The following is a 23,874-nucleotide window of genomic DNA, read 5'->3' on the forward strand; positions in this document are numbered from 1 at the left end:
GATCCCATCGCCGCATCGTTTGCCGATCTGCCGCCGCTGCATGCGCCGGGTGTCGGCAAGTGCAGATGGGGACGAATTTAATTTGCTCCGGGAAGGTATCATATTCTCCCTGGTTGTCATGGAAATGGGATGCCTCTCACTCACACAATGAATGGCGGAGCCGGACACTAATGGTCTCGAGTCGAGAGCGTAACCTACGTCCAGACACAAGAGCCGAAAGTGAAGCTTTGGCCATGAACGCATCTTTCATGTCATTTCTTTCAATGCGGTTGTCTCAGTTCGGGTTTCTACTATAAGCCTATAAACCGCAGTTATACCAGTGTCCCTATGTGAGGCGTTTTATATAGGGAGGCATTCATGGCTATACATTACACTTTATTTTGTTCAACCCAAATTCGATTTTTTTCCCCGTGTAATGAGGACAGTGTGGAGTGTTTTGTTTTGGTGTATAAAGTTAGGCATGTGGATGATACAAGACGACGGTTTGTTTTCAGAGTTCTATTTTTCTCTACGTTGCCTATGGCTCAATGCAGGGAAGTTTGGCGGTCGCCTGACTAGTGGTCAGCCGTAGAATATCAGCATTTACGCCGGAGGGCACTCATCACTCCTCCGATGAAACGCGTCGTCTTCCCATTCATCCGAAAGTTAAGACGCCTCCGCCATTCATAATAAAGACAGGCAGAGTGACTGACTTCATATGCGTGTTCAAACCTGGAGCCTTAAATCTCATGCCGTGCAAGAGCAAAGCACACCAGCTACACGGTTAAATTAACTTAAGATAAGATAAGACCTTTATTAGTCCCACACCGGGGAAATTTACATTGTTCCAACAGCAAAAAGGGGGCAGCAGACAATAGAGAGCATATCAAGGTAAGCACTATAAGCAATATAAAATATATAGAAATAATAAAACACCATAAATAAGAACCACAGTACTAAGTGTATTGCACATATCTTGACACATTGCGCATCAGGGATTGCACTTTCTCAAACTTAAAAGCTGTTTTTCTTTTTCTTCTGACAGGGGATCGTTTTCTGTACTTTGTGCATTGCCCTGGTCTCCGTTGTATTTCAGCCCCGCTACCCCTCTCTGTTTGCCGGGAGCCATCGCACGGTCCGGGCTTATTGGAGCTGCAGAGTGCGTGCGTGCTTTGCAGCTCCGGCTTGGTTCTCCGGGTTACGGGGCCCAGTTGCTTCGCTGGTCTCTGGCAAGCGGAATGAGTGGGTCGCGGTGGACGTGGTCGTTTATTTAGAGGGGGACCACACCAGCGGTGTCCGAGCCGAAGTTGTTTCACCGGATCGTGAGAGTTTGGACTGAATATGCGGGTGCAGGTAATAGATGACGATCCCTGCAGATGCTTGGGGATATGGGGGTGGAGGTTGTGGTGGCTCATACACAAACAACAAAAAAAACCCAAAAGGGTCACCCAGGTTCCTGCACTGGAAGTAGTTGTTTTGTTTTTTAGTTTTTTTCCAGGAGGGTCTCTAGTCGGGGGGTGGGGGGGTATGTGGCGTGGCAGGCTTTGTGAACCACTGTCCTTAGTGCGCTCCCTTCTCAGGATCGCTGTGCAAAATCGGTGGAATTGGTTCAGGGGGAGAGACTTTAAAATCCGGACCTCCCCCCACACCCCACCACCGCCCCCACCCCATAGAACCCCCCCCCCCCCCCCCCCGGGAAACAACGGGACACACTTGCAAAGGGACGACAAGCTCCGCGGTTATGTCTTGCAGCGCGATCCAGGGGTCGGAGGGGAGCTCACACTAACCGACGCTGTTTTGAATAGACCCTTTTGGGTCAAACTTTCTGGGATCGGTGAATAAGATCGGAACAACCCCCCCCCCCCCCGTTTTTTTGGTGGGTTTTTTGTGTTTTTTTTTATTTTGGGTTGAGTTGAAACTCTTTTTTGAGATGGCTTTTTAAGACGCGTTGTTGTACGTAAACAGTGCAACGCAAGGTCGTGGTTCTTTCTCGCGTCTCTTCGGATCGAACTGGGTGGTTCAATTATAAACACCCATGCAAAAAAAAAAAATAATAATAAAAACACAGGAGACCTTTGTACCCTAGATTCTGCGGTTGTTGACACGTTACAAGGAAAATAAAAACTGCATGTTGTCATTTTAGACATTAAAACAAAAAAAGTTGTGATATTTACTCATGTAATTGTTCTCCCCCGCTCCCTCCGCCGTTTGTTTTTGCGGGGCCGTAACGCACGTGTCTCTCCTGTTCTCGCGCAGACCCTGGTTCGGAAGAGCGCGCGAAGCCGAGCTCGGAGCGCGGGCGACCGGACGGCAGCTCCCACGCGCCGCACGAGCCTCTCCGCGGCCGCAGCCACGCCGCCCCTCCACCCGGGCCGCCCAGCACCATTCAGCGCGGAACTCTCTCACCAGGTGGGTGGCGTCCCGTGTCTCCCGTGATCCCGTGGAGGATTTTCTTTTGCGTTGTATATAACATATATCAAATTTATATATTTTTTTTAAATCTTTCCGCTTTGGTGATTTTTGTTTATATAGTGGTGGCAAAAAAAAAAACCCCCAATACATTTGAAAAACTAAAGCAAGTCGTTATATTATTGCGGCTCTCTGCGCCTAAGGAGGGGTGTGATTTAAGATCATTCCGAGTTCATTCCAGTGTTTGAGCTGCCATAAATGTAGCATCATTTCTGGGCCTCGTGGTAAAATGATAGTGATCTATAATGTGCGTGCGTGCGTGTGGGTGTGCGTGTGGGTGGGTGGGGGAGGTGGGTGCTGGTGTAGACAGGTCGACATTTCAATCAGTAAAAACAAAAGAGAGAAAATGAAACTCCTGAGACCACAATCGCGCGGGTGTTGATGTTCTTAATGGCTCAACGAGGCAAATCCTCAAAAGACCCAAGAAAATTACTTAAAAACAAACAAAGGTGTTTTTTTTAATTATTTGTTTTGAGTGTGGGTAATTTAAGCTGTAGCGTAAGCCTGCCAAATAAAGACATATATATATAGGGGTACACAGAATTATTTTACCTGGCAAAAGTAGCACCTGCCACAGTAAATATCCTTATATGAAGAATTGTTGTTTAATTTATATAATTGTATGCATAATGAGGCTCTGCTCGTGTGTGTGTGTGCGTGTACGTGTGCGTGCGTGCGTGTGTGTGTCTCTTCTGAGTCGAGTCCATTGGAATCAGCCCATGTGTTTCATCATTCATTGACTCAATAATCACTAAATACCAGAATGTGGGATTTTTTGTACTCATGTCTGCACTTCATGTTTTTATTTGTTAGATCTATGGCATTCTGACAATGAACAAGCGCGCTCAGTTATTGGAACAGCTGCAGTTTGTCCAGTTGAAATGCACACCTCGAGGTTAGACACTGTTTGCCTTCGCATCCCTACACCGCACCTCCTATGTCTGACTGCTTGGGTTGTCTGTCTTATCATGTGCGCGCGCGCGCGCACGCACACACACACACACACACACACACACACACACACACACACACACACACACACACACATATATATACCCACGCTCGCACACCAAAACCCCAAATCCCCTTGCATGAGTAGTAAGAGCTGGTCTCAATGTGGTGCTGGAATTGAAAGGTTATAGATCTGCATTAATAGAACCTAATGTTTTTCAACTAACAGCAACTTCTGTTGGTTGTTCATGTTTAGTGCAGAGAGGACACATTCTGTGTATGTGTGTGTGTGTGTGTGTGTGTGTGGGTGTGTGTGTTGCAGGCGAGAGTTCCTATATAGAAATGTTTTTTTTTTGATGAAGGGTATTTGGTGATTGCAGAAACAAATGAATGTTTGCTCCTACAGGGTGTTTGCTTGTTTGTGTGTGGTTTAAGAGGGACCCTCTCTGGCTGAGGGTATATGTTATTGGCAGAGGAAGAGTATAGACATGTTAGTGTTGACACTGTCCACATGATTAGGGATGAAGGGAGGAAAGTATGTTGGTGTATTTGTGACTGTGGCGGCCCTCTGTGCATTGTGTATGTGCTCAAATAGCAGATAAGGAAAGGAAAGCTTTTTTCCTGGGGAATTTTGCCTTCATTTCTTCGCGCCATATCCTTGTAAATTACTTTGACAGCGCTAATACATTTTTTTTAGTAAATTTTAAACAGGATGAACATGCATGAATGCTCATCTGCAGAAAAACAGGTGCAGTTTCACTTTATGCCGTATTATATGTTTTGTGATATCAGGGCACTGGATTTGACACTTTTACTTTTAATGCTTACAAGTACTTATACTATTACATAAGTAGAAAGGTCAGTGTGGTACTGTTACTAGAATTACACATCAGTTAAACATCAAACTACTTTATATATTTGAGTATGTATACTATTATTTATAGAATTTCACATCAGTTAAACATCAAACTACTTTATATATTATAGTATGTATACTATTATTTAAATAAATATATATACATACATGTGTGTGTGTGTATATATATATATATATATTTATTAGATATTTATGCAATATAGAACTTTTGCACATGCATTTGTGATTCTGATTGTTTCCACCTTCATGTGCACAATCTTAAGATTCCCAAGAAAAACGGAAAAGTGTGAGATTTTAAGAAAGGGTATGATATATATAGGTATTGTCACCCTAACCACGGCGTCAATTAGACCACTGGCACAAAATAAGTCATATCCAATAGTGAAAATATGAAAACGCACCGTATACTTATCTCGGCCCCGACCTATAGCCTATTGACAAAACAAAGAGCCACAAAGTTCAGCGTTACGCTCTGGATGGATCCACTCTCTCCCCTCCTCTCATTTGCATGTCGCTCTATCGTGCTCTGCACCGAAAGAAATGAGTCACTCGATCCGAAAAAGACAACTGCTGACATTTTTTGAAATCTGTATTTCTTAGGAAACCCCTCAGGACAATGTCGTTGGTCCAGTGACTCCAAGTGAATATACATATTTTTTCAGTGGAGTCGTGAAAGTTTGTTTATGGGTGTGTTTTTTTTTTTTCGTTTTTTTTTTAAGAAGGTCGTCACAGATCTGGTCGTTTGTAGGAAGAAAAAAAAACAACAACAACCCCAGACATTGAGACGTTAAGAACACGACGCCTTAACCCACGTGCTCTCAAGTTGGAGTTGTCGCTCTTTTGTTTATTTGAGCGCATGACCATGACAACACGTACGGCCTCCGGGAATACAAGAAAACATTCGCATTAGCGTCCCTCATAATTCAATTAATTGTATCCGATTTAATTCATGTTTGTCTAACCCGCGAGGCTACGCCTCAGGTGCATGTTTTTGTTGTAGTTGGGGTGGATTTAATGGAAGGTCTCGCCGATACTTAAAGAGATTCATTTATTTAGTTTATTTAAATGGGAGATTTACACTTCATATTGTGCTTACATATTGTGCTTAAATATTATTATTATTATTATTATTAAATAATTATTATTATTATTATTATTATTATTATTATTATTATTATTATGTTGCTGTTGTTGCTATTAGTATTGCTGTTAGTATTTGCATTATTATATTCATTATTCATTATGATAGCATTTTTTTTTTTAATTATAATCATTGACAAGAAGTTTGACAAGATGTTATGACTGACACAACACTTTTCCTTTTCGTATTATTGAAGCAAAGAAAAAAAAATATGGAGTGATTCAATCATTTAAAATTTCCCCGGGGTGGGCGGGGGGTGGGCGGACGGGGGTCCCGCGTTATAGCGGATGAATATGACGCGCGCGGAATACGGGTGATTACGGCACAGCTCGCGCAGGGCGTCAATGGAACCCGCGCTCTGTTGACAGTTCCCAGTGCAAACACCGCAAACCCTGATTACACACACACACACACACACACACACACACACACACACACACACACACACACACACACACGCTCATATGCACGCACACGCACGTGCAAGATACGCACGCATTAGGGACTGTTGCGTAAAGCAGTTTGATAAGGCAGACCATATAGTGGTTTCCACGGGAAGACCTCTCCGCATACTCCGCCTGTAATTGAATTAAATCGAAGGAACACATCATGCAACAAATCAAATGGCGTCTGCAGTTGTTAGGAGGGAGGAAAGCGTGCAGACGCGTGTGTGTGTGTGTGCGTGTGTGTGTGTGTGTCTGTGTGTGTGCGTGTGCGTGTGTGTGCGCGTGCGTGCGCCTTCAAGTATATTTAATCAATTCTTCTATAGTCCAGCGCCACCTTGGGGTTCCCGTATTTAATATTCCCTCAGTCGCCTCAATTAGAATGACACGTTCGTAGTCATAGAGCACACGCGCGCGCGCACACACACACACACACACACCTGGTCGCTAGAATGACGTTGAATTTAGTTTGCTTTGCCTCAGAATTGTGCATTGATGAACTATGCTGCTTCCCTAACTGAACAGTGGAGTCGCAGGTGTCATTGGGACGGATGCATTTGTGAGTCTGTGTGAAGCATACGCTACATATACCAAAGACTAAAATAGAGAAATATAAAAAAATAAAAGTTATTGGGGGGGTCATTTAAAACACAGCTCTATCAGAACAGGAGTTTCAGCATGTGTTGACCCATGTTGCAACTCTGTTCTGATCGGGCTGTGTCATATTTTGTGCATCTTTTTAGTTGTAACCATGCATGCCTGTTTTCTTTAAGACATGACCTTTATTGGAAATATAGGATGGATATAAACCTGCCGATTTTAGTTCGGTGCTCGCAACGAAATCAGTGATGAGCAGGAATGTTATTTTATTTTCATTAAGTCGGTAGGCTACTAACAAATGTCACATAAAGCTTTGAATAACAAAGACGGGGAAATTGATGACGGCCTTGCACCCCTAACCCCCGTGTCTGTGCTCTGTGTCTCCCTGCCAGACATGCCCTGTGTGCAGGCTCAGTACGGGCCGGTGCCCCCAGGCTCAGCCTACTCCGGCCAGTCCTTCAGTTACCAGGGCGACAGCTACAGCTCTGACCTCATGACCCCAGACTACACGAAGCTAGACCTCGGAGGGGGTGAGATCTCTGCCGCAGCTGCCACCACCTCCCTCCCCAGCTTCAATGTCTTTGTGGAGGGGAGCTATGAACCTAAGTCCTCCTGCCTCTACCAAATGCCGATAGCCAGGCCCACCATCAAGAAGGAGGAGGAGAGCTACCCCAGCACTGTGCCCCCGCTGGAGGCCATGTCCTCCTCCTCCTCCATATACTTTAAACAGTCTCCTCCCTCCACCCCCACGACCCCTTCCCAGCCGCACCAGCCTGGCACCTCCTTCCTCTGGGATGACTCCCCGCACTCCCTGGCCCCGCCGCCGCACTCCCACTCTCTGGGCTCCGGCCTGGATACCGGCCCCATCAAGTCCCCCCGCTTCCCCCACTTTTACCAGCACTCGCCGCCCCACAGCGGGGGCGCCGTCGGCGGCTACGAGAGCCTGGGCGGGCTGGTCCGCACCTCGTCCTCCTCCACATCCTCCTCCGCTCCCCACGCTCACGTCCCGCCGCTGGAGCAGCACATGTTCCATCTGCAGCGCGGGGCCGGCGGGAGCAGCCTGGCCTTCCGCTCGCTGGCGCTGGGGCCCTGCGCCCCCTTGCTCGGGGACGGCCTTCCCTCTCCCCCCTCACGCGGGCCCCCGGGAGAAGGCACCTGTGCCGTGTGTGGAGACAACGCCGCCTGCCAGCACTACGGCGTGCGCACTTGCGAGGGGTGCAAAGGCTTCTTCAAGGTAACGACCAAGCCCGAACCTTGTCCCCACTCACCCACCTCAACACATATTGTCCATTGCCTATATAACAATTCAATTCAATTTTGTTTGTGATTGAAGCATACCAAAGTCCTCAACCAGCTAATTGAAATTGCTGACTTTAAAAAAACAACATGATTGACAAGCGGTGCAGTCTGTGTTAGCCCTTCACGGAGAGTACAAGCCATTCTTAACCTCCGTCATTACAAAAGGAGCGCTATAAAAGGCGTGGTGACAGGAATAGTTTTTACACAATCAATTAGATGGGAGAGAGAGAACGGGGCCGACTGGTGGTGGCCAATTTGCCAGCAATTAAATGGGTTTTAAAATTCAAACAATTTAATTTTCCGCCGGCCTCTTTCGCCTTTAGCGTCCCGTGGCTGAAGTCTGTGCATTGATTCGAGCCCCAGATCTTTTTTTAAAATTCTTTATTCTTTCTTCAGTCACTTCTATTTACGTACGTATCTCCTCATCACTTTTGACCCTTTGTGGCCTTGCTCTCGCTCATCTGACAGCTACTGTATAGACATGAGCGATGTCGTCAACAGATCGTTTAACCTTAAAACACCAACCCACCCGTAGGGGTCTTCCCGTTTTACAACCAACGCAGTCATGTGCGTAATGTGTGTGTGTGTGTGTGGGCGTGTATTTGCGTATGTGTGTGGATTCATTGTGTTGCGTGATACCAGAAGATGATCAAAAGCACAACATCTCAGGGAAAAAAAAAAAAAACATGCAAAATGCTCCCTCACTGCACAAGAAGCGAACTGTGCCAAGTGGGAAACGGAGCTGGGAGTCATCGCTGAATTTGAAAGTTTTCCCTGGAGAGCGATGGTGATCACAAAACGAACGCAGCGTTGACCACAACATCTTTTGAGATAAATGGAACGATATGAGTCACTTTGCAAATCTGTCCATGGCTGATTCAACCTCACACTTTGTGACTGTGTTCTCACTTCCGATTTCACCACACGCTGGCATGTGTATGGAGACGCACAAGAGCCCATGACGGCGCGCGCGCGCACACAAACACACACACACACACACGATACACACAGCATTCATCATCATTCAATTTTACCATAAGCCATCTTTTATTGAGACATTTTTTCCCTTTCTGTTTGCATGTTATAACAACAAATATTTATATACGTATTGTAAACATATTAAGAAAAAGACAAACACCTTTTAATATGTTGTGGCATAATGCTTATTTAAGTACATGTTCTGTCATATAGAATTCATATTTTATAATGTACTAACTCCTGCTTTCTGCTGCGCTTGTGCAGTATTTTCATTTGGTTGGAGATGGGAGAAAAAGTGAAATTAAGAGAAAGCAAGTGAGGCGCAGGGTGCAAACACAGTGGTAATTGAATAATGCCTCTGGTCGGTGGAAATGAATTATCCCTCTTTTCAATTAGTTTCACAATTTGTTTTTATTTAGTAATTAATGATAGCAGCGTCTGGTGGCAGTAGGCCGTGGGCTGTGTGTTTGTTCCAAAGCTCAGCACCCACACAGCCTGTCAAAACTCACTATGTCTCCTTCACATGCAGCCGCCAGTTGTGACTGTGTGTGTGTGTGTGTGTGTGTATGTGGCCATTTCTTATTCATATTTATAATGCTGGACACATTACCTATATTATCCGGCTGGTGCTAAAGACTTTTTTTCTGCCTATTTGATTTTTAGATTTAATGCAATCTGAATAGATAGGCTGTTTAGACATTAAATTCTTAAAGGCAGATGGAAATCATTGTTGTTTCATTTAAGCGGTTTGAAACAGATTTTTTTTTACTGCAAATTATTTGGCTTTTTTTTTTTAAGATTAAGCCATTATTTTTAATATTTTACATATATTTACATATTTACATGGTGCATTAACATTAATATATACCTCAATTTGCTTCCAAATTTACCTTAAGCATAAAACTTTACACATAAAAATTTCATGAAGGTGGTACAAATTATAACAAGCTTATAATGAGCTTCTGTCCAAAAGCAGAGTGTAATTTTATTTGCATTAATTTATATGTACTTCCTGCTAGGTTCCTGGATAGGTTTGCTCTAACCTGGATTGCGTGCGTGTGTGTGTGTGTGTGTGTGTGTGTGTGTGTGTGTGTGCGGGTGCGTGTGTGTGAGAGAGAGAGAGAGAGAGAGAGACCTTACAGAGCTAGAGCAGGAGGGGTAAAAATGAACAGAAGTGACAGACTATTAAGAGATTAAATTTAAAATGATGACTAAATGCACACACACACACAGACACACACGCAGGCACGCACACACACGCGCACACGCTGACATGCACACACTGACATGCACACACTGACACACATACTCACACACACACACACACACGCACACACACACAGATACAAAGGACGCGGCGCTGAAAAAGTGAGAGATGGCAAATTACAAAATTGCAGAGTTCAGAAAAGATGAATAAATAATTTTTTTCCATAAATTGCCCCAGTACTTTTAATTAGAGATGGACAGCGGTGGAGAGGGAGTCTCTACAGACACAAGGGGAGGGGGGGGCAGTCTGATTACCCCTGATTAGGGAGCACGCGGAGGGGGGTGGGGGTGAGCGGGAGGACGGAGGTCCCTAAAGGCTTTTAATTTAAGCCAGGGCTATTAGCACATGTTACATGTCATGAATCTGTCTGTGGATGCCTCCACCCAGCACCCAGAGCCCCCCAGGTCCCCCCCCGGCGCATGTGTCCCTGTGTCCGTGTGTAAATGACTTTTTACGACGTTTTGGTCATTTAGACATTTCCTTTGCTTGTACTTAGCGCTGAAATGGCTAAAAATAGAATTTTAAGCACATTTCACCCCCCCCCCCCGCTCCATGCGCACGCACGCACGCACGCACACACACACACACACACACACACACACACACAGGTTGGGGGGGGTGAAATGTTTATATAGTTTTTCCTCCGGTTTCATTGTTCAGTAGTTATATTAGAAGAATAAATACACTCCACACACTATGTCCCAATCTGAGACGCACAGATCCCATACTTCACCATTTCTCACTCTACTGACTCTCTCACACACGTGCGCACACACACGTGGGCGCGCACACACACACGCACACGCTCATCTTCTTTTCCAAACAGCCCGACATGAATAACCTTACCCCAGTACTAACTCTATGCAAAGGTTTGAGGACATATGGATCTGATAAGCATATTGAAATCATCTGATCAGCATTTGTGTGTGTGTGTGTGTCTTTGTGCATCTGTGTGTATTTGTGTGTGTGTCTGTCTTTGTGCATCTGTGTGTGTGTGTATGTGTGTGTGTGTGTGTCTGTGTGTATTTGTGCAGGCCATTAATGAGTATCAGAGACGAGTGAGTTAGGCAGATTTGGCTCAGAGGCCCCGGTGTCTCTGTTGAGATAGATCTCCATGTTGAGATATAGCGAAGCAGTGTCATGAGAGCCCAATACAGAGCGACATTCACTCGTGGGAGCTCAATTTATCACAATCTTATTGATCATTTTAAAATGCGGGCCGGGGTCAACTCCCCGAGACAGAGAATTTAGCCCTCAACAAATCGCAGGGGTCGACTTTGATCGCCGTCGAGAGCGCCCGTCCCAATCCCTCAAAAATCGGATAAATTGAAAGCGCAAGACTTTTTCCTTGTTTGTTTTTAAACGCAGTAAGAAAAAAAGAAAATTAAGAGCTGTTTTTTAAATTATAAGCCTAAGCCCCAAAGTAAGCAATCGGCCTCTCGGCAAGTCTGTAAACAGATCAATTTCTCACCAAGCTGCCAGCGTCTCAGAGCTTTAATTTAATGTCCCCTGTTGGAAAACACCATTTATCAGAAAATACAACACATGGTCACATTTCTTTCCCTCCGTGCCTGGCGTGGGGACGTAGAAATCAGGGAAAAGGTACAAAGTGCGCCCTCTTAGATTAGACCCCTATAAAAGCAGAGAGAAACATATTTATCTCCAAACCGCATTAGCTTTGGGGAATGACCATAACCAACTTACACCCCCCCTTACGCGCACACGGGTCATTGACCATGTAAGTGGATGAGAGGAAGGCATTCACAGCGATCAGGGATGCCATGACAACGCCTCTCATCCGGCGCTGGCCCCCGTCAGGCGCCGGTTCCGCCCTCGCGCCGCAGCGTATGGAATAATTGGTGTGTTATTGGTCTCCCGGGGCGGTGGGGTGGGTGCGTGTGTGTGTGTGTGTGTTGGTGTGCGTGTGTGTGTGTGCACGGGCGCGTGTGTGGGGAGGGCTTGGCATGGCCGTGCGTGGCGCGAGGGGTTCCTAATTGGATTTATTTGTTTGGGTGCGTTTTCACAGGCGTTAAAGAAGCGGAGGCTGCGACACTTCCCCCGTTTGTTTGTTTTTTGTCCCTTTTGTCTATCGCCGCCGCGGAGTGTCATGGCGGACGCGCTACTGGAGGGCGTTTTTTTTGGGGTGGGGAGGGAGGAGGGGGGGTGGTATTTGATGAACGCTCAGAGCGCTCCGGGGGTGCACGCGCCCGCGGCTCTCTTCCGGCCCATTAGCGGTGAAAGGTTCGACTCCCGTTCTTTAACTCGGTTCTTGAGAGTCACTCAGTTTGATAATAAGTGATTTATTCGGGTGGGAGAAGCCTGCGCTGGATCGGGTTTTCTGAAGATTGGGTTATTTTGGCAGAGAAAGGCAAAGTGTGAATCACAAAAACGATTGAAATCAATTTATTTTTGCTGAAGTGTTAAAAGTGCAAGTCAGTCACATTCCATACCAAGTATTCCAAACGCTTCCGTCCTTTTTTTTTTTTTTTTTGTTGTTGTTGTTGTTGTCGCCTTTCACTTGGAATGAGTTGATGAGTTGTTGCGTTTGATTAGTCCCTCGGTAATTGTTTTCAGTTTGCGGGTGGAACGGTCCCGTTCCCGGAGTGACTCCCGATTAATTTAAAGATTCGTTCGGGTTGTTGTTGTTTTGGGGGGTTTTTTTTTTTGTTTGTTTTTTCACCACGACGTTCGGGCTTCTCTCCTCAGCGCCACGTGCACCGGGGTCAGCCGGGCCACCCACGTGCCCGCGCAGTGACGCGCCGCACCCGCACACGCGCGCGACCGTCATCTGCCGTCCACGACGCAGGCCTGCCCGCGCGGCGCGTTTCCGATTCCATTTTTTTAATAAGGTCACTAATAATCGCGCGAGCCAGCCGAGGAGAAAACAGCTCCCGCGGCGGCGGCGATGGGGGGCGGGGGGATGGGCGTCGAGGGGCGCGACGCGCGGGGTCCCGGGGGTAGCGCGGGGCCCGGACCCCCGCGAGCCGCGCAAACAATCGGATCACGCGGCGCGGCGCGCCGCGGCGGGGGCCGCCTCGTCGCGCCGCTCTCCAGCCCCATCCCCACTCCAGCCACCCCACCCCAGCCCCCCCCCCCCCCCCAATTGTCAGCCGCGGCGCTAATAAAAGTGTTCCTCCTGCAGGCGAGGCGTGCCGGGAAATTAATTTTATCTAATTATACTGATGTCACCGTCGCCTTTCAGCGCGTAATTAAAGTCTGACCTGCGAGCTTCTGCTTCCATCCTTCTGCGGAAGAAAAAAAAAAAAATATATATATATATATAATAAAAATAAAAAATCGAAATTGAATTGAACAAATCGAGTATTTTGGCGCGTGATTGCGTGTCCCCTTTCATTGTTGGGTTTCCGGAAGGTTGACGTCTCGGTCTGTCTTTTGTTTGTTTTGTTTGCTTTCTCCAGCGCACCGTCCAGAAAAACGCCAAGTATGTGTGTCTGGCCAGCAAGAACTGTCCGGTGGACAAGAGGCGACGCAACCGCTGCCAGTACTGCCGCTTCCAGAAGTGCCTGAGTGTCGGCATGGTCAAAGAAGGTAATGGAGTAAGGGTGGGGGCAGGGGGCAGGGGTGGGGGCAGCCTTCCCCTCTCGCACGAGTTTGTTCATTTCCGCGGGGTTGCACGCGTCGTCCAATAGGTCGCGCTTGATCCCCGGATCCACGTGGTAATTAAGCCCCCTGTTTATTTCCAATCAAGAGTGCGGACGCGCCGGTAATGGCCTGGCCTATAAGCGAGTCACACAGATGCAGTGATGCGTCTGTGTGACTCTTCGGGTGTCGAGTTCATCATCTATGTCCCCGACACCCCACACTGCATGTTAGTGTGTGAAGTCATGAGATGTTGCCGAGGTATGAGACACCTTACTCCCACTGTCTAGACAGGAGGTCAACCCCTTTTGATGGAGTTTTCGCACCTTTCTGTCTCACCCCGCAGTATCAGAGGTACAGAGGAGCGCTCCTGTCCAAACCGCGGAAAACAGCTTCAGTGCCATCTACTGGCTAGTGTCATGAAGGAAATGTGGAGGAAAAATGGATGGATCCTTCTGTGGATTTAGCTTTTTCTCGGCTGAATTCAATAGTTATGAATTGGACATCTGATGACAAAGACAATTTTGCTTAAAGTTCCATATCGTGTGCGTGTATTTCGAGCATATTTCTTAATTTAGCGACGTAGGAAAGCGCCCCCTATATATTTGTCTCCCGTCTTAAAAAAAAAAATCTCTCTCCCTCCCTCCCTCCCTCTCTCGATCAGTGGTACGTACCGACAGCTTGAAGGGGCGCAGAGGCCGCCTGCCCTCCAAACCAAAGAGCCCCCTGCAGACGGAGGCCTCTCCTCCCTCTCCACCCCTCAGCCTCCTGTCCGCTCTCCTCCGGGCCTATTCCCACTGCACGCCCCGCGACCTGGACTACGGCCAGGTACCCACGGCGCACCCGACTGTTTCCACCTAGACAGAGACATTAATGTATGAGCGCTGCAATCGGCACAGGTTTTATTGTCATTAATAAACCATTAACACGGTAATGAGTTGCTCCTCATCGCCCAGCCCTCGATTCCCTGTGACAAATCCATGATCCAGGTGTGTGTTGACAGTGAGACGTTGAGGGAAATTTACCCCCGCCCGTAAGTTGTTTGCTCACTTGCGTCCCCCACAGTTCAGCGCGGCGGACCCTCCCACCTCCTCCTCGGACGCCCAGCAGATCCACCTCTTCTATAGGCTACTCACCATCTCCATGGAGACCACGCGTTGCTGGGCCGACCGGCTGCCAGGGTTCCCCGAGCTCCACCGCGACGACCAGAACCTGCTCATAGACTCGGCCTTCATCGAGCTGTTTGTCCTGCGATTAGCCCACAGGTGAGCGGCGCCTTTTCAGCCCCGAGCACACCTGAGTTGATGGGGACGCAAAAGAACACACTGGTAGAGGAATGGAACGTTGTGAGGCGACCGATAACAGATTTATCCGTCCATTAAAGCCGCATTGTCTCTCGCGATAGCGGAGGAGTTTTATAACTGTGTCCCTATAAGTTTGAAGTAAAACAAACGTCCAATCAGCTGGTCTCAGGGCCTGGCTTGTCTACATGGTTCAAGAAAGGAGGGACGACAGTATCTCAACAGTTCCCTCACGTAGCTGAACACGTTTTCCAACTATTCTTTATCAAAAAACATGACTGTGTAAATAATGAGGCTTAACATCTTATATATCACCACAACATTTTTGCAGCACAGCCGAATGACTGCAAATCGGCTTGTGCGTGTGATTACCGCATATACAGTGCGACTGCTGGCGCCGGCGGATGTCCCCTCTATAAGAGGAGTCGAGCTGATTAATCGCCATATGAACCAAATTATGAATGGAGCCAGCAGCTATGACAGCAGCTACACACACCCACAGAGTCCCACTGCTTTCGCCTGATATCTGACGCACACAGAGCTCCGTGTGCGCTATGAAATGACAGGATCAATTCCGTCAGTCGGCTGAGGCTCTGAATCAGGCTTTTATAAGCAAAATAATAAACAAATCAGCTGACTGAAATAAAAATGGCATTGAATACATTATTGACCTCATTTTGGTGTGTGTGTGTGTGTGTGTGTGTGTGTGTGTGTACTTGCATGTAAATGTATATGCGGTTGATACCTGTGGTGCCGTTATGGCTGCTCCAGCCAGCCTTTGCCCCGGAGTTGCCTGGGGTTACCACTTCGGCTTCTCGAGGCATCTGGCTGGTTAAATTTATGGGACAGAGGCGGGTTGGGAGACAAGCTCATCCTTTTGTCTGCGCTGTTTTCTAAGGGCGGAAAACCAACAAAGTCGGACACACAAACACACACGCGCGCACACACACGCAAACACTTCCACACAAGACATAAACACACTGATGATGTAGGATCCCAACTTTGTCTGCGTCTCCCAGCGCTGGTCCAGGTGCAGGGTGGGCCGGGGATGGGCGGTGGCATCGCAGCTCCAGCATGGGGGCACCAAGCTGGGGCTCTGACTCACTCCAAACAGTGGACTCATAAGAGGCCTCTCTATCTGACACTCACATACTCACACACACAAACTGTTCCATCTTCCCATCAGCCAAACTCCCACGGCACACCGAAAGTCGAACACACAAGCGCAGCACTGTCCCATATTTCCCCCTCTTCCGTGAGAGCGAGGGATCCAGTCGGCACACAAGATATCACAGTGCACAAGATCGACCCCGTGGTGAACCCGCGTGGCCTGTGGACCCCCATGGGTGCACCACTGAGCAAGCATGCGTCTGTGCGCTTGTTATATTGTGTGTGAAGTTGAGTTGTGTGTGTGTGTGTGTGTGTGTGTGTGTGTGTGTGTGTGTGTGTGTGTGTGTGTGCATGTACGTGCGCATGCGCTCTGCGTGTGTAGAGTAAATTTGCTCCGATCCTTTATGCTGGCATTGCTGGCAATGCTGTGTTACTAAAGCGTCTCTGTGGTTATTGGCCGATTACCGTGGTGACAGTGTAGTCAGGGGTGAGCGGAATGTGGGACAGACATCCAGTTGTGTATAAATTTGAGTGTGAAAGTGTGTGCAAAGCCCCTTGGTCCGCCCGCCCTTCTGCGTAGTTTTGCTCATGCAATTTTTTTTTTTGTCGAAACCGTGTCAAATATTTTTATTTGCGCATAATCCAGTGTTTTGTTCAATCTGCCCGGGGCGTCAGAAGGGTCGCGCGCTCTTCAGCTATTGTGAGGCGAGCAAATACCATAACATTTGGATTTCAATACCTGCACTTTTATGCATGATTTTGCTCTGGCTTAATGGCCTTTAAAAAATATTTTGAGATGATGTATGGTATTGTATTGTATTGTTGCGTAGTGCTGTTATGGCTGGAATGTTGTTCACTATGTTAGAGGGGATTTGAACCGTGGACCATTCCAGGTAATGTGGTAGAAAAGTGGTACCAGTGCCATTTTTCAGGTTTTGGTAAATTCGAACAAAGTAGACGTACGTGTCTACGCAGCGCGACCTACACACTCTCCCATTAAATACCCGGAGACGGGTGCTCACTTTTGGTATCTTTAACAGAAGCAAGAGTAAAACAGTGGAACAGTACAGAAATACGCAGATTAACGATCAGTCTCTATGCAGATGTAAAAAAAACCTGTTAATACGTCGTCATAGCGCCGACACTGTATGCACACACCAATAACATGAACAAACTCACAGACTGTGCCTTTCTCAAGGGCAAGGACGAGGACGAGCCTGATGGAGTCGGAGACGTGATCAGATTGACCGGCGTGTGTTTCTGTCTAGCTATCTTATATGGCTCCCGATGTATACTACCATCACAATGCTATGATGTCACAATACAGAGTGTGGGGGGCGGGGGGGACAACACTCCCCGCCCGGGAATGGAACGTGGTGAGAAACCAACCTTGATATCATCTATAAAATTAATTTTATTTTGCAGCGTTTTGTATTTGGTAATTCCACGTTAAAGCAATGGCGCTCCTGCCTCTTCAAGCAGAATCAACGAGTACGTTCGACATGAGTACGACGGTCAGCAGGACCAGGAGATCATTTTAAGGCACGTTTCTCGCCATAACATTCTAATTTTCACGAAACCCCCGAAACTACAGACGATCCAAATAAACGTTGAAAAACGGGAGCCGCCGTCAGGAAAAATGGTCGGGGGGCTGTAATGTGCGCTGACTAGTAAACAGACAAACTCAAATCCTTTAAGATCTAATCTCAGGCTTTCCAGCGTCTGTTCTTCTCTTTGGTTTCATCCCGGCCGCCCCCCCGGGAAAAATACATATAAATGTTTGAGATGTGCAAAAAATGTATTGAGCTGATGTGTGATGCGATGTGCATTTGTGTGCGTGCGTGCGTGCTTTGCCGATGGGGGGGTTGGACTCCCTCTCTTAAACTTTAATGAGGATAATTAGACGCACGCAGTGCAGCATTTTCCTCTCATAACTGCTAAACCATGAGAGAGCAAATGTTTGTACAGGGTGTAATTTGACAGTGTTGCATGGTTTGCCCCCCGCCCCCCCCCCTCTCTTTTCATCTTTATACACCCTTTGCTCTTTTCTTTCTTTTTGACCCCTTTTGACCTCTGTCTTCCATCTTCCAGCGACTTTTGTTACCCCCTCCGAGCCTTCTTGAGGTCTCTCTCCTCCATTTCTCCACCATTTCCCCTCATTTTTCAACTTCTCTGTTCTGCGCTGTGTCCACCAGCACCGCTCTTAAAGTAAGGATTTTATAACAAGGGGGGAAAAGCCTTTAATCTCTGTTTGGAACTAATAAAGGAAAGGACAATCTCCTCATCATTCCTGGTCAATTATCCCCCATCTTAGCCCTTTATTCTTATTCTTTCTCTCTCTCTTTCTCTCTCTCTCTCTCTCTCTCTCTCTCTCGCTCTCTCTCTCTCTCGCTCTCTCTCTCGCCCTCTCTCTACGTCTCTTGATAATAAGAAGTGGGATGGTTGTATGTCATGGGTACATGATGGTTCAACCCATATATGGTATAAGGAGGTTCATCATTGTGTTATTGGGATGCTGTTTTCCACTGCGGGCGACAACATGGGCAAATTAAAGCCCCTACACTCTGACAAAAAAACACACACACACACACACACACACACACACACACACACGCACACAAATAAGAACACCCCATACAGCATCACAGGCCCTCTGCCCCAACCCTTCACCCCACATTACGATCAGGAAACCCGGGAATGTATTTAAATGCTGTAATTTAGAAAATGCAACCCTAATCAGTGACATGCCTTTATTTGATGTGTGCTGCTGTTTCTGTGTCAGAGTCTTGTGCACACGACCACTGTTTCTGATTGTAGGTATTATAATTGTTTCCTTGCCTTAGTGTCTTGGACCCAATTTACTTAGAACTCGTATCCATTTGGAAGAAACCTTGTTTTCACCCAAATAATCAGAACTTTGGGCAGCCACCGAGAGTTTCCATTATAATTTACATTTTGCAGAAATTTGCCACATCCTCTGATTGGCAGAGAATACGCTGAACAAAACATACGTTTTGCATAAAGTATACGGGATGATAAAACTGTCTTTCCCCTTTTGTGTCTCTCTCTTTTTTTCTCTCCCTGTCTCTCTCTCTCTCTCTCTCTCTCTCTCTCTCACAGGTCCATGCTGTCGGAGGACAAGCTGGTGTTTTGTAACGGCTTGGTTTTGCACCGGTTCCAATGCCTTCGGGGATTTGGAGAGTGGCTGGACTCCATCCGGGACTTCTCCACCCACCTCCAGAGCCTCAGCCTGGATGCCTCTGCCTTCGCCTGCCTGGCCGCCCTGGTGCTACTCACGGGTGAGCACGCAAGCCAGCGCCGTCCTTTGTAAAAAAAATCTTCCCTGTATATCCAGTCAACGCACATTGGGGAATAACCGCCGCAGGAATTTGCCGTGCGGAGATTTGGAATGGATGTTTTAATGTTTCGAATGATGGTTTTTGGACACGCGGCCCTCTCCCCTGCACACACGTACGCTGAGACGCGTACGAGCTGCTTACGCACGGGCCTGAAGAGCACACACCTCTCTCTGCCCCTTTGTTCGGGAGCGCTGCCGTGGGATGAATCACTGATCCAGTGGATATATCCACTTACGTAATACACACGCTCAAACACATATGGCTGCATGCGTGGAGCTGTCCACAATAAGAACATGATCCACAGAAGCACCTGCTGCACCTGCCACGCACCTGGCCCTCTAATCGGTGTGCAAGTGTAAAAAAAAACTTGCAGATCCCCTCGGTTAGTGTGTGTGTGCGCGCGCGCGCGTGTGTGTGTGTGTGTGTGTGTGTCTGTGTGTGTGTATGAGAGAGAGGGAGAGAGAGGGAAAAAAAAAAGGACGCTCTTATGCTACAGGTGTTTAACCCGGGGTAACGCAGGAAACACTTTCAATTAGGCACCTTGGTCCCTTTCGGTGTGTGTTTTCACACCCTTAAATGGTACATTTGTAGCGGTTATAATACCCCTCCCCCCACGTCAGGCTTCCTCATCTCCATTCCCCCCGCTCTTCTTCTTCCTCCTCCTCCTCCTCCTCTTCTCCCTACCCTGTCTAACCTCTCCAACCCCGTCCTGCCTCTCTGGGGGAGCACTTAACTCTGTGCCTGATCGACCAGCGCACCGTGGAGCACAGCTCCGGAATGGCGTCCGCGCTGTTATCAGTGGCACTCTGCCACCTCGGCAAAGCTCACAGCGCACTGCCACTGCAGAGCCACCGGAGCCACCGGGCGGATCGACCGCCTCAGAGTGGCCTGTGCAGAAAGGCAGCCATCGATCCCTCCCCAGGAGTTCAGGCAGAGCGAGAGAGAAAGAGAGAGAGAGAGAGAGAGAGAGAGAGAAAGAAGGGGGATTGGGAGAATGGAGAGAAAGAAGTTAGAGCATGTGAGAGGTCTGAAAGCCACCATGAAAGGAGCGCTGGAGAGATTGGGTACCGGCAACAAAAGAGGCACATAAACAAAAAACAAATAAGTCTCAGAGAATGGATACCTCAAACTGAGACTTACAGCCACAGACAGGCCTACTACTCAGACAAGCTTGTGTGTGTGTGTGTGTGTGTGTGTGTGTGTGTGTGTGTGTGTGTGTGTGTGTGTGTGTGTGTGTGTGTGTGTGTGTGTGTGTGTGTGTGTGTGTGTGTGTGTGTGTGCGTGCGCGTGATCAAGCCTTTGTGTCTGTGTGGTGTGGTGCACGCACACAGTGGCTGGACACCCTGTTCTCAGCAGAATGAGTTAGTGTCACATTAAGTCCGGAACGGCTGCCAGTGGAGTTGCTATGGGCAGCAGAGTGTGTGTGTCTGTGTGCGTGTGTGTAATTTCATTTGGCCGCTCAACGGACCAAATAATCGGCTAATTGTTGAACACTTGTGTTTCTGTCAATGCCTTACGTGGCAGGGGGTATTGTGTGTCTCCCTGTGTTCATAAATGTTTTTATTTGTGCATGTGTGTATGTATGCGTGTAACTGCGCGTGTGTCTGGATGACTGAATTTGTGTGTGTGTGTGTGTGTGTGTGTGTGTCTGTGTGCATGTTTCTGGGTGACTGAGTGTTTGTGTGTGTGTGTGTGTGTGTCTGTTCCTGAAGCTTGGAGGGGGCTTATTAGGTTTGAGTGGGTATTGATCTGTACAGCCGGAGATAGGTTAAGGCCTGTTAAGAACAAGAGCCATACTGGCTAAGGAGGTAGAATTCAATATAAAAGACGATGTAGCTAATGCTCATTCAGCCATTGAGCTCTGATGTGTGTGTGTGTGTGTGTGTGTGTGTGTGTGTGTGTGTTTGTTGTGCGCTCTTCCCCTGTGTGATCTGACTTCATTTTGGCTGTTTCATGAATTAGCCCTTTAATTTCCCTGTCTCCTGTTCTGTCAACAGAGCAAGTCCCGGGCCTGAAGGAGCCGAAGCGTGTGGAGGAGCTACAGAATAAAGTGGTCTGCTGTCTACGAGACCACCTGGGCTTCGGTCCCTCCTCCTCGTCCAAGGCTCCGCCCCCTCTGAGTCGGGTGCTGGGCGTGAGGGCGGAGCTTCGCTCCCAGCGGACCCAGGGCCTTCAACGCATCTTCTACCTGAAGCTGGAGGACCTGGTGCCACCCCCACCTTTGATTGACAAGTTCCTGGACACGCTGCCCTACTGACAACCAGGCGGAATCCACTGACAAACTCACATTGTCACGTCCTGTTTAAGCCCCGCCCCGGGAGCATGGAGCACATCTAGAAGAGAGAACGCACTCACCTCTGACGTGTGCAGAGCAGAGAGCGAGCCAATCAGATGCTTTTCACTCAAAAGGGCAACCAATCAAGAACACTTTTCACTCAACAAGACAGAAAAATCAATGGCTTTCATGCATATAAGAGACAATTCCTCAGACGCTTTACCACTTTTTGTTTGCCCCTCTTCTTTTCCTCGTGTGAGGGTTGTTACGGGGGCGAAGGTGCACGACGGAACATTTCAAAGAGACATTTTCCCACGCTCTTTTCATGTGGATGGCAGCTCCTCTGGCTTTAAAGACCACTGAGTATACGGTTACAGTGTTGATCTGTTTTTTTTTGGGGGGGGGGGGCTTGTGTGTCCGGTCTGAGGGTGGAGCTGGGGACAGAGGTTGCGGGGAGGGTGGGAGGGGGGAGGGGTGGGTGGGGTTGTCACCACGACAAGTTCAGGCCGTGCTTGTTTAGAAGGGTTTTCCAAATCTGACGACGCGCCCACAGAAATTGACCCAGAGGATTTTGTTACTCCCGTGAAAAAAAGGGAGGAAGGGGGCACTTTCGTTACCGAAAATCCGTCGTCAGGCGACACCCGTTGACGTGGACTCGCGTCGACAACCTCCGGCGAAATGTCACAAAGCGGGAGACACATAACTCACACACTGATGTGGCTATCAAGTTTGGCTCTTATAACTAAGTGCAATTTCTTAAGTGCTATATTATTGAATAAAAAATAAAAAATAAACAAATAGACGGAATAGATGGAGAAAGAATGATTTCATTTCAAACTCTAAATTATTTTAATACTAAGACTCGTCCCGTACTGTCAGTAGCTCTGAGAGAGAGAGAGAGAGAGAGAGAGAGAGAGAGAGAGAGAGAGAGACGTCTCCACCCGGCTCTAGAGAGCTGGAGGAGGACCCTCGCACTAACGATAGATGACTAAGTCGACCAGACTCGAACTTGTTGTAGTGTGTTGTATCTTATTTTTTAATAACTCGTTTAGAAATTAGAAAAAAAAATCAAAGTAAGACTGCGGAGGAATGAACGTGCACAGAATTTTTCTGGTCTTTAAAAGCACTTACACCCTGAAAGAAGTCGGAAGCGCGGTTACATGCCCGACCTCCTGGACGGAAGAGTGGCGGCGCAGATAGCTGTCACCAAGTCTGGGGATGAAACATTCCACACGTTTGCTCTTTTTAAAAAAGTGTTCCAATGGACTGTCTGATCGTACAGAGGACTCGGTGGCGTACTGGCTCTGTGTGTACGCCGAAATAAGCAAGATTATATGCATGGTGTGCTATAAGCTGTTAAGAGCTGCCATAGCCTGTTCAAAACAGCTCGACCTGTGTTAGTGTCTCAGACTGTGGCTCCGCGGGGCTCTCCCCCGAGCCTCCACCACCCACTCAATCACACACAGACACACACACACACACATGGCAGCCATTTGAATTATGAAAGAAGAAAAAAAACAAAACAAAAAAAAACAAACAGATTCTATAGATATAAATATATATAAATACAAAACTAATATTTTGAAGTGTTTTTAGCTTTTTCAAATATTGTGGTACGAGTTGTGCATTGTTTTTTGATGAAGAAGAGAAAGAAGAAAAAAAAAAAGAAAAAAGTTGCTGTTTTTTCAATGTCCCTCTTTGGTTTTGAGTTTCCTGTTTGATTTTTTTCTTTCTCTTTGGTTCACTGGAGTTTCTGTTCAGCACTTTTGAAATTATAAACTAGTTCTGATTATTCTGCCTGACTGTGTCCAGTGTTTTATATCTGTTTCGTATCTGAACGGAGCCTCTTGGCCAATAAGGGGGCCTCCCGGGTCTCCCCCGAGGGGCAGAGGGGGCTTGTGCAGAAAGTAGAGCGGCACTCGGAGGGTACGAAGAGGAGAGAGAAGAGGAGATGTTCATGTTAGCATGAGGTCCAGATCAGCCTCCAGCCTCGTTAAACACAATCGATCGCCACGGTGACATTTCACAGCACATGCCGCCCATACTGTCACTGCGATCACTCAATCGCTGGCCCTCTTGCACACTGTCATGAGAGCTCACGTGCACGCACGCACGCACGCACACACACACACACACACACACACACACACACACACACACACACACACACACACACACACAGATGTCAAGAGTGATGCTGCTACCACTCAATTACAATCATTTAC

General features: G+C 47.5%; 1 protein-coding gene across 3 annotated transcripts in view; it reads left to right on the forward strand.

The window, feature by feature from the left end:
• Nucleotides 1-22,044, forward strand: part of nr4a3 (nuclear receptor subfamily 4, group A, member 3) — a 22,552-nt gene extending 508 nt beyond the window's left edge. Inside the window, exons 1-8 of one of the 3 annotated variants that reach the window (XM_080005129.1) lie at nucleotides 2,274-2,388; nucleotides 3,262-3,343; nucleotides 6,853-7,694; nucleotides 13,424-13,553; nucleotides 14,269-14,432; nucleotides 14,670-14,869; nucleotides 19,136-19,314; nucleotides 21,372-22,044. In XM_080005129.1, the coding sequence (XP_079861255.1) occupies nucleotides 3,280-3,343; nucleotides 6,853-7,694; nucleotides 13,424-13,553; nucleotides 14,269-14,432; nucleotides 14,670-14,869; nucleotides 19,136-19,314; nucleotides 21,372-21,631 (1,839 nt within the window). In that variant the 5' untranslated portion in view covers nucleotides 2,274-2,388; nucleotides 3,262-3,279 and the 3' untranslated portion in view covers nucleotides 21,632-22,044. Of the gene's footprint in view, nucleotides 1-2,235; nucleotides 2,389-3,261; nucleotides 3,344-6,852; nucleotides 7,695-13,423; nucleotides 13,554-14,268; nucleotides 14,433-14,669; nucleotides 14,870-19,135; nucleotides 19,315-21,371 lie in introns of those variants that run through there. The other 2 variants (XM_080005131.1, XM_080005130.1) reach the window with 2 other exon arrangements.
• Nucleotides 22,045-23,874: the final 1,830 nt, after the last annotated feature.

The sequence above is a fragment of the Zeus faber genome, assembly GCF_960531495.2.
Source record: "Zeus faber genome assembly, chromosome: 8".
Taxonomy (NCBI): domain Eukaryota; kingdom Metazoa; phylum Chordata; class Actinopteri; order Zeiformes; family Zeidae; genus Zeus; species Zeus faber.